At 39.8% G+C, this 12,392-nt stretch overlaps 2 protein-coding genes across 5 annotated transcripts in view; one reads left to right on the top strand and one right to left on the bottom strand.

Moving 5' to 3' along the window:
- LOC124555338 (lipoamide acyltransferase component of branched-chain alpha-keto acid dehydrogenase complex, mitochondrial) overlaps positions 1-6,543 on the bottom strand; it is a 106,770-nt gene extending 100,227 nt beyond the window's left edge. The window contains exon 1 of the mRNA XM_047129217.1: positions 6,326-6,543. Within this exon, the coding sequence (XP_046985173.1) occupies positions 6,326-6,394 (69 nt within the window). The 5' untranslated portion in view covers positions 6,395-6,543. The remainder of the gene's footprint in view (positions 1-6,325) is intronic.
- A 370-nt stretch (positions 6,544-6,913) lies between these two features.
- The window catches only part of LOC124554884 (arfaptin-2), a 56,411-nt gene continuing 50,932 nt past the window's right edge, over positions 6,914-12,392 (top strand). The window contains exons 1-2 of one of the 4 annotated variants that reach the window (XM_047128557.1): positions 6,914-6,951; positions 7,313-7,499. In XM_047128557.1, the coding sequence (XP_046984513.1) occupies positions 7,319-7,499 (181 nt within the window). In that variant the 5' untranslated portion in view covers positions 6,914-6,951; positions 7,313-7,318. Of the gene's footprint in view, positions 7,149-7,250; positions 7,500-12,392 lie in introns of all 4 variants that reach the window. The other 3 variants (XM_047128554.1, XM_047128556.1, XM_047128555.1) reach the window with 3 other exon arrangements.

Here is a 12,392-nt window from a genome sequence, read left to right as displayed (position 1 = left end):
CAGGTTTCCAGCAAGGTGGCAGTGTGAAAAATCACAAAGTTTTCATCGGCCTCATGGTTAGGCCTTAAGGGACTGAACAGCAAGGTCTTCAGTCCCTCGATCAAGAGATATTTCATCTGGAGTTAGTGATGCCAGCCAGAAATGTGACTGAATTATAGAAGTATGTAGGAGTGGTAACATCAAGGCAATCAATGCAATATTGATTCCAGAGACGAGAAATAGTTTAAAGAGAAGTAAAAGTAATCACTCTGTCTAGTACATAAGTCAGAGCAGACACGGGGTCCCCCATGGTTCACCTGTGGTGAGAGGAAGCCCAGCTGCATCTGACCCCTGCCAACTGGATTATGGGAAAAGACAGTCACGGGGTAAAGAATGACTTTTGGCTGGGAGATTAATAATACAGACAGCTAAAAACATAATGGACATCAGTTGTATCAACAATAATAAAATAAGGCGAGAGAAATAAACATGTCTGGAGGTGGGTGGGGGCTCAGGCAGGTGCTTCCTGTGGCTCTAATCCAATGGGGACTGTTCCTCCCACAGTTTACCCAACCTAGATCAATTCCAGTGAAAGTGTTACAGAGAAATTACACCCATTACACATGGGAGTGATACCCCAAAATGGAAAATACAGTGTAGCCAAAAAAGTGGCTACCGCATATAAATGCAATTAAAACAGAGTAAAATAGGGTTGACCAAGGCAGCTGACAGAGAAGGTAGGGTTGAGGATCTCCCAAACCCAGCATGTGTTTGGAGATGCCCCAAACTGAACTAGAAAGTAGTTCGAAGTTATATCTGAGAATAAAAATCATTTTCACATAGAAAATGGAGAACCAGTTCAAGTTTTCTGTGAGTAGTCTGCCAAAATTATAAGCAAAGAATCTGCAGACACCACGGTTAGCATGGAGAGCCAGGAGGATGAGCATTCTATCAGGATGTGAAACACTGTTGCTAATGCTCTGGAACCACACTGTAGTGCTGGCTCATTACAAACAATAAAACTATGGGTTAATCTGGTATGAACAGTCCAGGAATCTAACAAGAGCCCAGTGCAGCAGTACTATTGTGGAGTTTGTCAGAGAGCACAGTGGCCCACCAGATGTTCCATCTCCGAATAAGGAGGGGTCTTATTTGCACCCACAAATATGCACCTAGGATTGTCAAAATGAATGTTGGGCGAGTAATCACTTCTCTATCAAAATATTCCCTGGGATACTCACATGACCTGGTACCCAGAGAAAGGAAATGAACAGGCAGTATGACTTGGGTCACAGAGAAGGTCATGAATAATAGACATTACAGGGTGACAAGAATAACGTAGGTAAATAGCCTGGAGACAGCTCATTGAGTCACTCCAAATTAAAAAGCGGTTGAGGTCTGTTTAATAAAATGTAAGGCTCTGTTAAAGACTATCAGCTCTGCTTTAAAAACACTACATGTTCCCACCAACAAATGATGTTTCTGATCAGTGATGATGTAAAAGCATATTCCATCCTATCCATGGTTTTAGAGTAGTCAGTGTAAATGATAATAGCAGCCTCATACTTCTGAAGAACTGAAAGGAACAGACAGGCAGACACAAGAAAGTCATGTGCATAAAAATTTATGTCCTTGAATTAGATTGGTCCTAATTCATGGTCTGGATACTGATCAAGGTGGGAGGGTCTTGTAGGGCAGGTGGGTGAGTAGGAAAACACAGACAGCACATTCTGAGGGAGTTAGGCAGAGGTGCCATCAGAGGGCTTTGAGACACATTCGAACTGTAATCCCACCTGAGGGAAGGCATCTGGAGTCAATGCCCCTTGTATGCAAAAAGAATTTGTAAGTTGGTTGATTAGGAAACCACTGGATGGTGATTGCATTAATGTGCAAGAGTTGGTACCATCCGAATTGAAGAGGGAAGATCTCCACTTTGTCAAGGAGACTGGCTACGGGAGTAGTCCAGAAGCCACCAGTAACATCTTACTCCACTATGACGGACAGGGTAAAAATAATTTCAAAGCAAAAAGTGTCACTGAGCTGGAAATCTGGCAACCATAGTCCAATCAGGACAAGACCAGGGTATGGTAAAAATATGGAGGAGAGCAGTGCGCTCTGCTTTCGAATGCAGCTAGTCTTTAGTTGACAAATATGGAGCAGCCACATCAACTTTTTATCAAAGAGGAGCCACAAAAATTGGGACTTTACAACAAAGTTCAAGTGCTGTGTATCCAAGTAGAGATCTGTGTCAAGATGGAAAATGGTACGATGACAAAAATGCATGACCTGCGTATTAATGGGTAAGAACTGGAAGACAATAGAAAGTGTGCCAGTGGATGCCCTTCAGAGGGTGCCTTGAAATTGGCATTCTGGCCAGACTGCAGAACGGGAACTAGGCCAAATACAAAAGTCATCAACACACAGCACCACTGGTTGGATAGAGGTCACTTTCCCATCAATGGTGATGAGGAAGAGAGTAACATTCAGTATGGAGTGCTGCACGACACCATTCTCTTGGACCCATGGGGAGCTGAGTAATGTACCTATTCTATCCTGAAACAACCAATGAGATAAAAAGTGATGAATAAAAATTGGTAGAAAGCTTCAAAAGCCACACTCATGGACGATAAGTGAAACGTGATGTCGGCAAGCACTGTTTTATCTCTTACGTAGGTCAAGACAAACTACAATGAGGTGTTGATGTTTAGAAAAAGCCCATCAAGATTGCTGATTCCAACCTTACAAGATGGTTGGTTGTGGATTGTTCCTCTTGGAAACCATACTATTAGGGAGACAAAAGCCCTTGCAATTCAAGAACCCAGCATAATCGTCATGCTACCACCCTTTCAAACAGTATGCTGAGTATGTTGGTGAGGTTAATCAGTTAGAATCTGTTGATGGACATGCAGTTTTTGCCTGATTTATGGATTAGTACAATGATATTATTTCGCCATTATGAGAAGAAAACATTTTCTATCCAAGTGCGGTTGAAGACCCTAAGTAAACAGAGCCTTTCAGATGCTGGACCATCTGATTATGAACCAAATCAAGACCTGGGGCCATTTCGTGTCACAAGTCAAGAGCATGGAACAGTTCCCAATCAGTGAAAGGTTCATTATATAATTTAGCATTATGGGGGTAAAAATGTCTTCAACATGCCTTTCATGCATTCAAAAAGTAGCCAGCTGTGCACATTGTTGGAAAGTGGGTCACAAGGTGTTAAAACATGAACTGATGCACTGGTAGAAATAGCCCTATGAAAGAAGACCCAGAACAGTTGATGGCCTTTGCACACCCAGAAGACTATGGATCTTGGTCCACACCTGGGTTGAAAAGGAATACATTTTCGAGGAGGAGATGTAGCACTCCCAGTATTCCTTCTAACTTCATTTAAGTGGACAGTGACCCTTGGCATGAAGCCACTTAATAGCAATGAGCGTGGTCTGAGGGGGATGTTGCTTGAGTCCATGCAGGGCCCTTTGAAGATTTTGAATAGCTATTGCAACGTCTTTGGTCCACCATAGCATTGGTCCATAGTGGAAGAGGTCTGTAGAAAGGGGAACAGCAGCTCCAGAGGCAGTGAGTGATCACACTGGAGACATACCCCACAACATTGTTAACGCAATCTGATAGTGAGGGAATGAAGGTGATAGCAATGCTTCACAATTGACAGCTGGCTCTTTGAAGAGAAGGAGAAAAGGAGGAGAGAATTTATTGGATTAAGTTGGTTCTCTAAAAGTGTGTCAGTCCCCTGCCTGAAGGTAATTAAATGTTACAAATGATGATAGCTAGGGTCATTCAGACTCTCATGCTTCCAATATGGCACTGAGGGGAATCCACTCACTGACAATATCTGTGTGAACCAATGTACAAACTGCTCCAGATGCTCTATTGGGGTCAGTATGGTTCTGACGGAATGCAAGGCAAACTCAAGAGGTTGAAGAATGGTCGTCAGTGAAATGCGTTTCTTGTGGGGCAACACAGATTGCAGAAACAGAAGAAATTAGTGGTTTTAGTTCTGGCAAGCAAAAATAATATCCAGTCTAAATAATATCCATTCTCACTGCATTGAATTATACTGTTAAAAGTATTCTAGTTAAGCATGTAGGACAAGAAGGATAGGTCGCGCCCCAGGGTCACTGTCTGTACCAAAGGGGATGAAGACAACAATGAACATTGATTCAGAATGGGACAGTTTGGAGGGATATTGCACCTCTGGAGTCACAGGAGTAGCTTTCTTCCATGATTTCTTATTTTTCTCTTTCACTACTTTTCACACTTGAGAATCTTGTGAGGGCTTATCCATCATTGGCATAGCAACCAGAGATGAGTGGTCAGCCCTGGGACCCACAGTCGACAGCTCCTTCAGCCACTGGCAGCTGTCCATTTGCTGGGCTACAGACTTCCGGGGAGAGGGTTTCCTAAAGGGTGCCCTGTTGATTGTACACATCAGATGAGGATACTGCTTCTCCGTTGAGTGTAGGGAGCCGAAGTTTCTGCAGATGATTTACATTTACATACATACTCCGCAAGCCACAGTACAGTGCGTGAGGAGGATACTGATCATTTCCCTTCCTGCTCTACTCATAGGTACAGCAATGAAAAAACTGGATATATACCTTCATATGAGTCCTAATTTCTCATATCTTCGCTGTCCTTAGGGGAAATGTATGTTGTTGGCAGTAGGATTGTTGTGCAATCAGCTTCAAATGTTGGTTCTCTAAATTTTCTCAGTATTGTTCCTCAAAAAGAATGTTGCCTTCCCTAGAGTGATTCCCATTTGAGTCCCCAAAGCATCTCCATAACACATGTGTGTTGTTTGAACCTACCAGTAACAAATTTAGTTAACTGTCTCTGAACTGCATCAATCTCTTGCTTTAATTCAACTTCTTGTGGATCGCAAACACTCGAGCAGTGCTCAAGAATAGGTTGCACTAATGTCCTATATATGGTTTCCTTTACAGACAAACAACATTTTTCAAAAATTCTCCCATTAAGCCGAAGCTGACCTTTTGCCCTCCCTACCACACTCCTCATATGCTCATTCCATTTCATATCGCTTTGCAACATTACACACAGATATTTAAAAGACGTGACTGTATCAAGTAGGCCACTACTAATGCTGCAGTCAAACACTATGGCTTCATTTTTCCTACTCATCTGCATTAAATACATTTTCCTACATTTAACGCTAACTGCCATTCATCTCACTAACCATGAAAAGCACCAGTGTATAGGGTTTCCTTTCCAATCACGCACCGAGCAAGGTGGCTAAGACAGCGTTACTGCAGTGTTCTCATGTTTGGGAGAAGAGGGGTTCCTAGCCCGTTTGGCCATCTTGGCTTGGGTTTTCCCAAGTTGCTACTTTGAATGCTGGGATAGACCCATTGATAAGGCCATGGCCGACTTCCTACCCTATCCTCGCCTACTTTGTATAGGTTTTATAAATGTATTTCTTATTTCTGTGATGTCTGATATGTCCGATACTGTTGTGCAGAATGGTCTAAGGACGAATAAATAATTTTATTTACGCCACTGAAAAAGGAAATCGAATCAAGCATTATAAGTTACCCAGGGGGAAAAAAGCGGTAAAGCACAACTTCTTGCCAAATCTACGGGAAGATTGCCGGCCAGCAGTTCGGTCCGTTTGTACATAAAAATTCACCGGAAAACACTGACGTTACCTACACCTTAAGCATGCATATAACTACAGTAGATGGACAAAAATATGGAAACACCATACACACAACAAATTACTATGTCTTAATACGGTATAGGGAAAATACTGGCATCCAAAACAGCTTCCAGTCGTCCAGGGATGGATAAATACATGCCCTGTATGTTTTCAAGGGAATCATATACCATTCTTCCAAAATAGCGCAAGTTCAGGAACGATGGTAGACGTAGATCGCGATTACGCACGCTCCTCTCCAAAGTAGAACACAAAGGCTCAATAATATTGACATCTGGTGACTGTGGTGCCAGGGTAAGATGCGATAATTCACCCTCGTGTTCACAAAACCAGTCCTGCGCAATGTGAGCTGTTTAAACAGGGACACTGTCGCCTTGAAACACAGCATCACCATTGGGGGCAAACACTGAACCATGGAATACAACAGAACAACCTGTAGGCTTCGTCAGCATCTGCATTTATATTCGAGCATGCATTTCTCGCGGTGTTTCCGTATCTGAATCATGGAATACAACAAAACAACCTGCAGGCTTTGCCAGCATCTGCAGTTATGTTAAGGCATGCATTTCTCGCGGTGTTTCCGTATTTAAGTCCAACCCCTTGTCCATAAATACATATCAAATGTGCCACAAAAATTCAAGAAGCTGTTTTTACCCTTATAGGAGCTTTCCCAGAAATGTTCTTAACTGTAGATAGGCTCAAAGTTTTTATGTACGTTGCCATAGTTTGTCTGGAATGTACGAAGCTCAATCCAAATCAAATTTAGGACACAATTACGCGAAACAACTTTCAAAACAAGCAACTAAACACCAACGAGTGTAGACATTTCTAATAGTAAACACTTCCTGTTTCCTTATCCATCTCCTACACGTGTATTCAAAGATATTACCATTGTTAAATTACTTCATATTATCGTAAAAAAAAGAGACCGCCTTCATTGTTTCCTTTTTCTATGCAGGAAATTAATGTGACCAAATTACCCAAAAAATTCGTTTATTACGTGATTTTGGAAGCATTACAGGTAATTTAAGATTCATTAAAGTATTGTAAGTTTTATTTTCCTTTTGTTTAAATTAAATGTCAGGATATTTCCTCGTTACTTTTGTTTAATTGAGATAAAGTTGCATTTGTTCCTGGAGCAAACAATTCTGCGACGTCTACATTTTCAAAATATTTAGTTTTCTATTGGCACATCGACTACCGTCATCTGCAGAGCAGTACTGCTCATGCAAAACTGCGTGGTGTGACGTCATATTGGTTGGTAGAGGGGCTAAGCGTTTGTAAGCAGTTTGTTTTGTAGCTCATTTTGAATTGCAGAAACTTATTTAAAATTGCTGAGTTCGGTTTTTGGTGTGTGATTTTTTAATATACTTGACTCAAATATTATAGTAACTAACCGGAGAGAATGACGTATAGGTTAAACTACGTACGAAACGGGCTGGAATTATGTGCCATTTTTTACTAATGACATTAAGAGGTTTTTGTGACAGTTTATACGCCGTGGCAATTCCATTGCTTGTATCTTAGACAGTTATCATCAGCCTTGAACGTATATTCATTTATAATTATTTTTTTATAGTTCTTTGTAAATTTCTTCATAACGTTCATTGAAGAAAATAAGACTCCGTTGAAATGTCACAGGCTGTTATGCCTACAAATCAGATGCGTGAGAGCCCACCAATGGAGCGGAATATACATGAAATGCTGAAGGATACGCCGGTGATGAATGATAGCAATACAGCTGTACACTCAGGAACAGCTCCCCCGACACCGCAGCGTATGGGCTTTATCCAACACCCGACATCATTACCTCTAAGTCAGACTGCAGGTAAATATCACCAACTGTTATTTGAACTTTATTGCCTCATTGTTAAGAATATTTTATTCGTTCCTTCGAGTATTAGTTACATCACGACACTCAATGTTTGTAAACATAAACATCGTGTGGTGTTAATTACAGATGACATTATCTGTCAAAATCATCATAATGATTTCGTGTCAGATACTTAATGTTACCTAATGATTTGCGAAACATCGTTAAATGTACATTCACATGTGCTGTGTCTTAGGTGTCATAATACTTACAAAACGAGATGTGTTGTCTCTCACCATTATAAACAAGAACATAAAGAGAATGAGATTCACACATTGCAGTACAGAGGAGTTTTTCAATTTGGTGGTACACAAATAATTTGTCTTCACAGAAACATAGTGGTTACTTGTGACATGATTCCTCCATTGAAGTGAGGTGGTTTGTTCTATGTTCAAATTCCTTGGATCATGCAGCAGCACTTTTTCTTGACCTATAGCTATTTCTTATCTACATACACAAGTCTTTAATGTGTGTTTACATCAAACATGGAGACACATCTGCCTCAAAATATGATACCGTGAGTTGTCAGCCTGAATTTAGGTTTCAAAATGATCTCTCAATAGAACATGCTGTTTTTAAATTTATGAAACATATTTCACGAAATTTAAGTGGCAAAATATTGGCTGTATTTTCTTTGACCTGTCAAGAGCATTTGATTGTGCAGCTCACAGCATTCTCCCAGTAACTACAAATGTTATGGAATCTGAGATCGTGCTGGTAACCGATTTTCATTCTATGTAACTAAAAGGATACAGAGTGTTGCAGTTAAAAAGCTTGTGGGGGTTTTCTTGGCGAAACATCATCAGAATGGGAATTCTCAGTATCAGTGTGCCACAGAAATTAATATTGAGTGTGCTCTTATTGTTTTTATATATGAATTATATATGCAAGTAGCAGAAATAGTTTCCTTTGCTGATGATGGAAGTATTGTAATAGAGTCTAATGGAGTAACTTCAACACTAGTCTGAATAATTTCTCAGAAATTAATCACTAGTTTTCTGCCAGTGGACTTTCACTGAATTTAGATAAAACACTATACATAGGGTTCATAGTATCGGAAATAATGCATGAGGATAAATCCATAAATGAAACATAATATTCTAAATTTTTGGGTTTTTATATTGATAAGAAACTAAACCAGAAGTTGACTGTGACAGATGTCTTTAAACCACTAACATCTACATTAAGGATAATATGTGGTATCTGCTCTGTAATGCAGTTTAAACATTTGTGCATACTGACAGCAATCTCACAGTTCATTTACTCCTTTATGAAGTGTATCAATAGCCAATCACAGCTTGAACACAATGGTAACATTCATAAATATAATACTAGAGGGAGATACCAAGCAGTGTGACACAGTCATGAGCACATTACACTAGGATTCAGGACGACGATGGTTCAGATATTCAAATCTGTGTCCATCCAACCAGATTTAGGTTTTCCATGATTTCCTTAAATCACTCCAGGCAAATGCAAGGATAATTCCTTTAACAGGACACTGCAAATTTCCTTTCTTATCCTTGAAACGATCCGAGCTTATGCTCTGTCTATATCGACCTCAGTGTAGACGGGACGTTAAACCCCATCTTCCTTCCTGGAGGGAGATTTACACCATCCATCACTCACTCTTATTGTGGCACAGTAGGGAGTGAGATATTCAACCATAAAAATCTTTGGATAAAGGGGAAAATCAAACAATGAAAAAGTTCTGGATGGAATTATAACAGTATTATGAGAAGGGTAGATTGCTGTTCACCATATAGAGGAGACGTTGAGTCGCAGACAGGCACAACAAAAAGACCGCTTTATATTTAAGCTTTTTTTCTAAAGGCTCCAGAGTAGAAACACACACACACACACACACACACACACACACACACACACATTCACATTCACAACTCGGACACACATGACCACTGTCTCCGGCTGGAAACAATGGCCATTTATGTGGCAGTTGTGCTTGTGTGTGTGTGTGTGTGTGTGTGTGTGTGTGTGTGTGTGTGTGTGTGTGTGTTTTTTCTATTTTGGAAGAAGGCCTTTTGGCCAAAAGCTTAAGTGCATAACAGTATTTTTGTTATGCCTTTCTGCACCTCAACTTTTCCTCTGTTTGGTGTCTAGCTGTGTATAATTTTCATAATATTGTTGTTATTCCATCCAGGGCTGTCCATTGTTTGATTCTGCCTAATGGATTTTTTTTTCCATCCCACAACCCAATACTCTTTTCCTTTGTTCCTATTCTCTAATGCATTACCTTAATCAGTGTATCTCCTTTTCTGTTCTTCTTTCCTGTGTCTTTTCTGTTGCCTTCAAAACCACACACACTCTGACTTACGAAACATGCTGTATCAACAATCTATTCTGCACACGACACGTGACTATGTGACTGCGCAGAATGTTCGTGCAACATCTCATAATCACATTCTTCCTGCCTATATAATTACTTCCATACCTTCAAATTAGTTATGCTTCCTCACTTAGTGTCGTGTATGTATGTGTGTTATTTACTGTACCTACCTGTGCCACCTGAACTTAGAACATTGACGTTACCGCCACCTCCCCGTTTCTCCCATTATTCCAGCATGCACATACTAATCTCATTTAATCAATGTACACCTGCTGTCCACTCTCTTTTCACACATATCCACCCAACAACCTGCAGCACATTATTATTGTCTTTTTACATATTTTTCTCTCTGATGTCATTGCATTTTTACATCCGTTTTAGGTAGTTTTCACTATCGGCCATACTCCTTCATGTTTCATCTTTTTCCCCATACTTTATTCGTCTTGTGCCTGTTGTGAATTTTACCCACATATTTTTACTTCTTTTATGCATTTTTTTTTATCTTCCACCATGGATACTTGCTGCTATCATCTGTGCCAATGGAAACAAGTTTCCTATGCCTAATCAGAACCCAATCCCACATAGACTCCTCCCAACCCACCCCAAAATGGTCTGTGTGACAAATGTCGTAAACAACATGGCAACAATAACATCATAATCATTACTGCTTTCTTTTCCAACCGTGCTAAACTAAAAATCAGTCTGTCACCACAACCAGGGTGTTTCTTTACATTTATTGGCTTCACCAGCTAATAATCAGACTGTTAAAATATGCACCAAAATGTGACATCACAGCAGCCATTAATGTTATGTTACTGGTCAAAGGTGAGTACTAGTATCAAATATAAAATATTCCTCTTGACCCAAAGCTGTGGCCACCTATCTGGTGACCTAAAGAATTAAGTAGACCAAAAAATTACCCTTAGATAAAAACTGAAATCATATCTCATCAATAATACAAGAATTGGTCAGCATGTTGCCATATTTTTTGCTGATAATGTGTTCTATAACTCTATATCTAACTCCTCAGCCATAGCAAGAGGTTACAATTATGTTCTACAGGACATACCAATAACTAACTAACTAACTAATCTCCCTCCCACCCTCCCCCCCCCCCCCCCCCCCTCTCTCTCTCTCTCTCTCTCTCTCTCTCTCTCTCTCTCTCTCTCTCTCTCTCCTCTGTTCAAAAATTTTTATACATTCAGAATTTTCCATTCATCGTCAAAGTAGAGAATTCATGAAGAGTGCAACTCATTATTATTTCTGTTTAAAGTTAACGCTCTTTCCAAAAGATGGTTCTGGTTAACAACCAAACTTCAGGAGGCAGTAAATTAATAGCAAGGCTTTGATCAGGATGTCCAGTTGCTTAAAGAGCATTCTGCAAGAAATTATTTATATATGGTACTTCAGAATTATTGTATATTATTCTACTGCAGTGAAATGGTACCCTTGCTCCCTCAGTAACTGCCTTATGTCACTTTTTGTTAAGTTACAACACTTTTAAGTATACAACATTTTACAAAAGCTACACATTTTATGTCAAAGGGAAAACCACAACCTCTGTGCCAATAGTTTGCCAATAACTATTTTTATTTAGCCATCTGGTATCACCATTGTTTTCCTGTGCAGCTGATTCAGATGTACAATGAATCAGTTCTTAAACCTTATCTAAGAAATTTAAGCGCACTATAGCTGAAATAAAGTACATTTGTGATTGACAGATTGCACTGGAAAAGTACGTATTTGGGGGGGTTACTGCGATGATGAATGTATAGCTTGAACTACATGACAAATCAGTGTACATGATAATATTATTTTTGTGTTGAGATTTGTTGGCTTCACCAACTCACAATCAGATTATCACATTTCAACGTAACGTAGAGCTTGGCCTAAGTGAAAGATCAGTCTGTCACCACAACCAGATTTTTTGCTGTAGCATTTGTTAGCTTCACCAGCTTGCAACCAAATGGTCATATTCTGACCTAGCCTGGGCCTCAGACTTCGCTTCCAGTCAGTCTGTCTGCACATCCCAGTTTTTGAAGTCACCAAAGAAATATCAAAATCAGTAAACAGTCTTAAAATTCACAACAGTCATATCATTAAAAGTTATTCTGGTGATGTCCATATCAAAAACAAATGTAATCAACTCTTATCTTCTGCTGAAAGAAATAATTAAATCCAGCGATGCTCATTGGCCGCCAATGTCAATGAATTGCCATCATCCTCACACAGTGCAAGAACTGTCAACACCATAAGTTCACTTCAAAGCATGATTATTTTGTTAATTTTCTACAGTCATATTACAGAAAGTCAACTTTGTAATAGCTCCTTGACTTGGGTGCCATCTTTAGTCCCTAAGACATGTGGCAGCTGTTTAGCTCCTAAGCTGATGATTTACACTCCTGGAAATTGAAATAAGAACACCGTGAATTCATTGTCCCAGGAAGGGGAAACTTTATTGACACATTCCTGGGGTCAGATACATCACATGATCACACTGA

The sequence above is a fragment of the Schistocerca americana genome, chromosome X, assembly GCF_021461395.2.
Source record: "Schistocerca americana isolate TAMUIC-IGC-003095 chromosome X, iqSchAmer2.1, whole genome shotgun sequence".
Classification (NCBI taxonomy): domain Eukaryota; kingdom Metazoa; phylum Arthropoda; class Insecta; order Orthoptera; family Acrididae; genus Schistocerca; species Schistocerca americana.
Note: the sequence above shows the minus strand (reverse complement) of the source record. Positions and strands in the feature narration are given on the sequence as shown.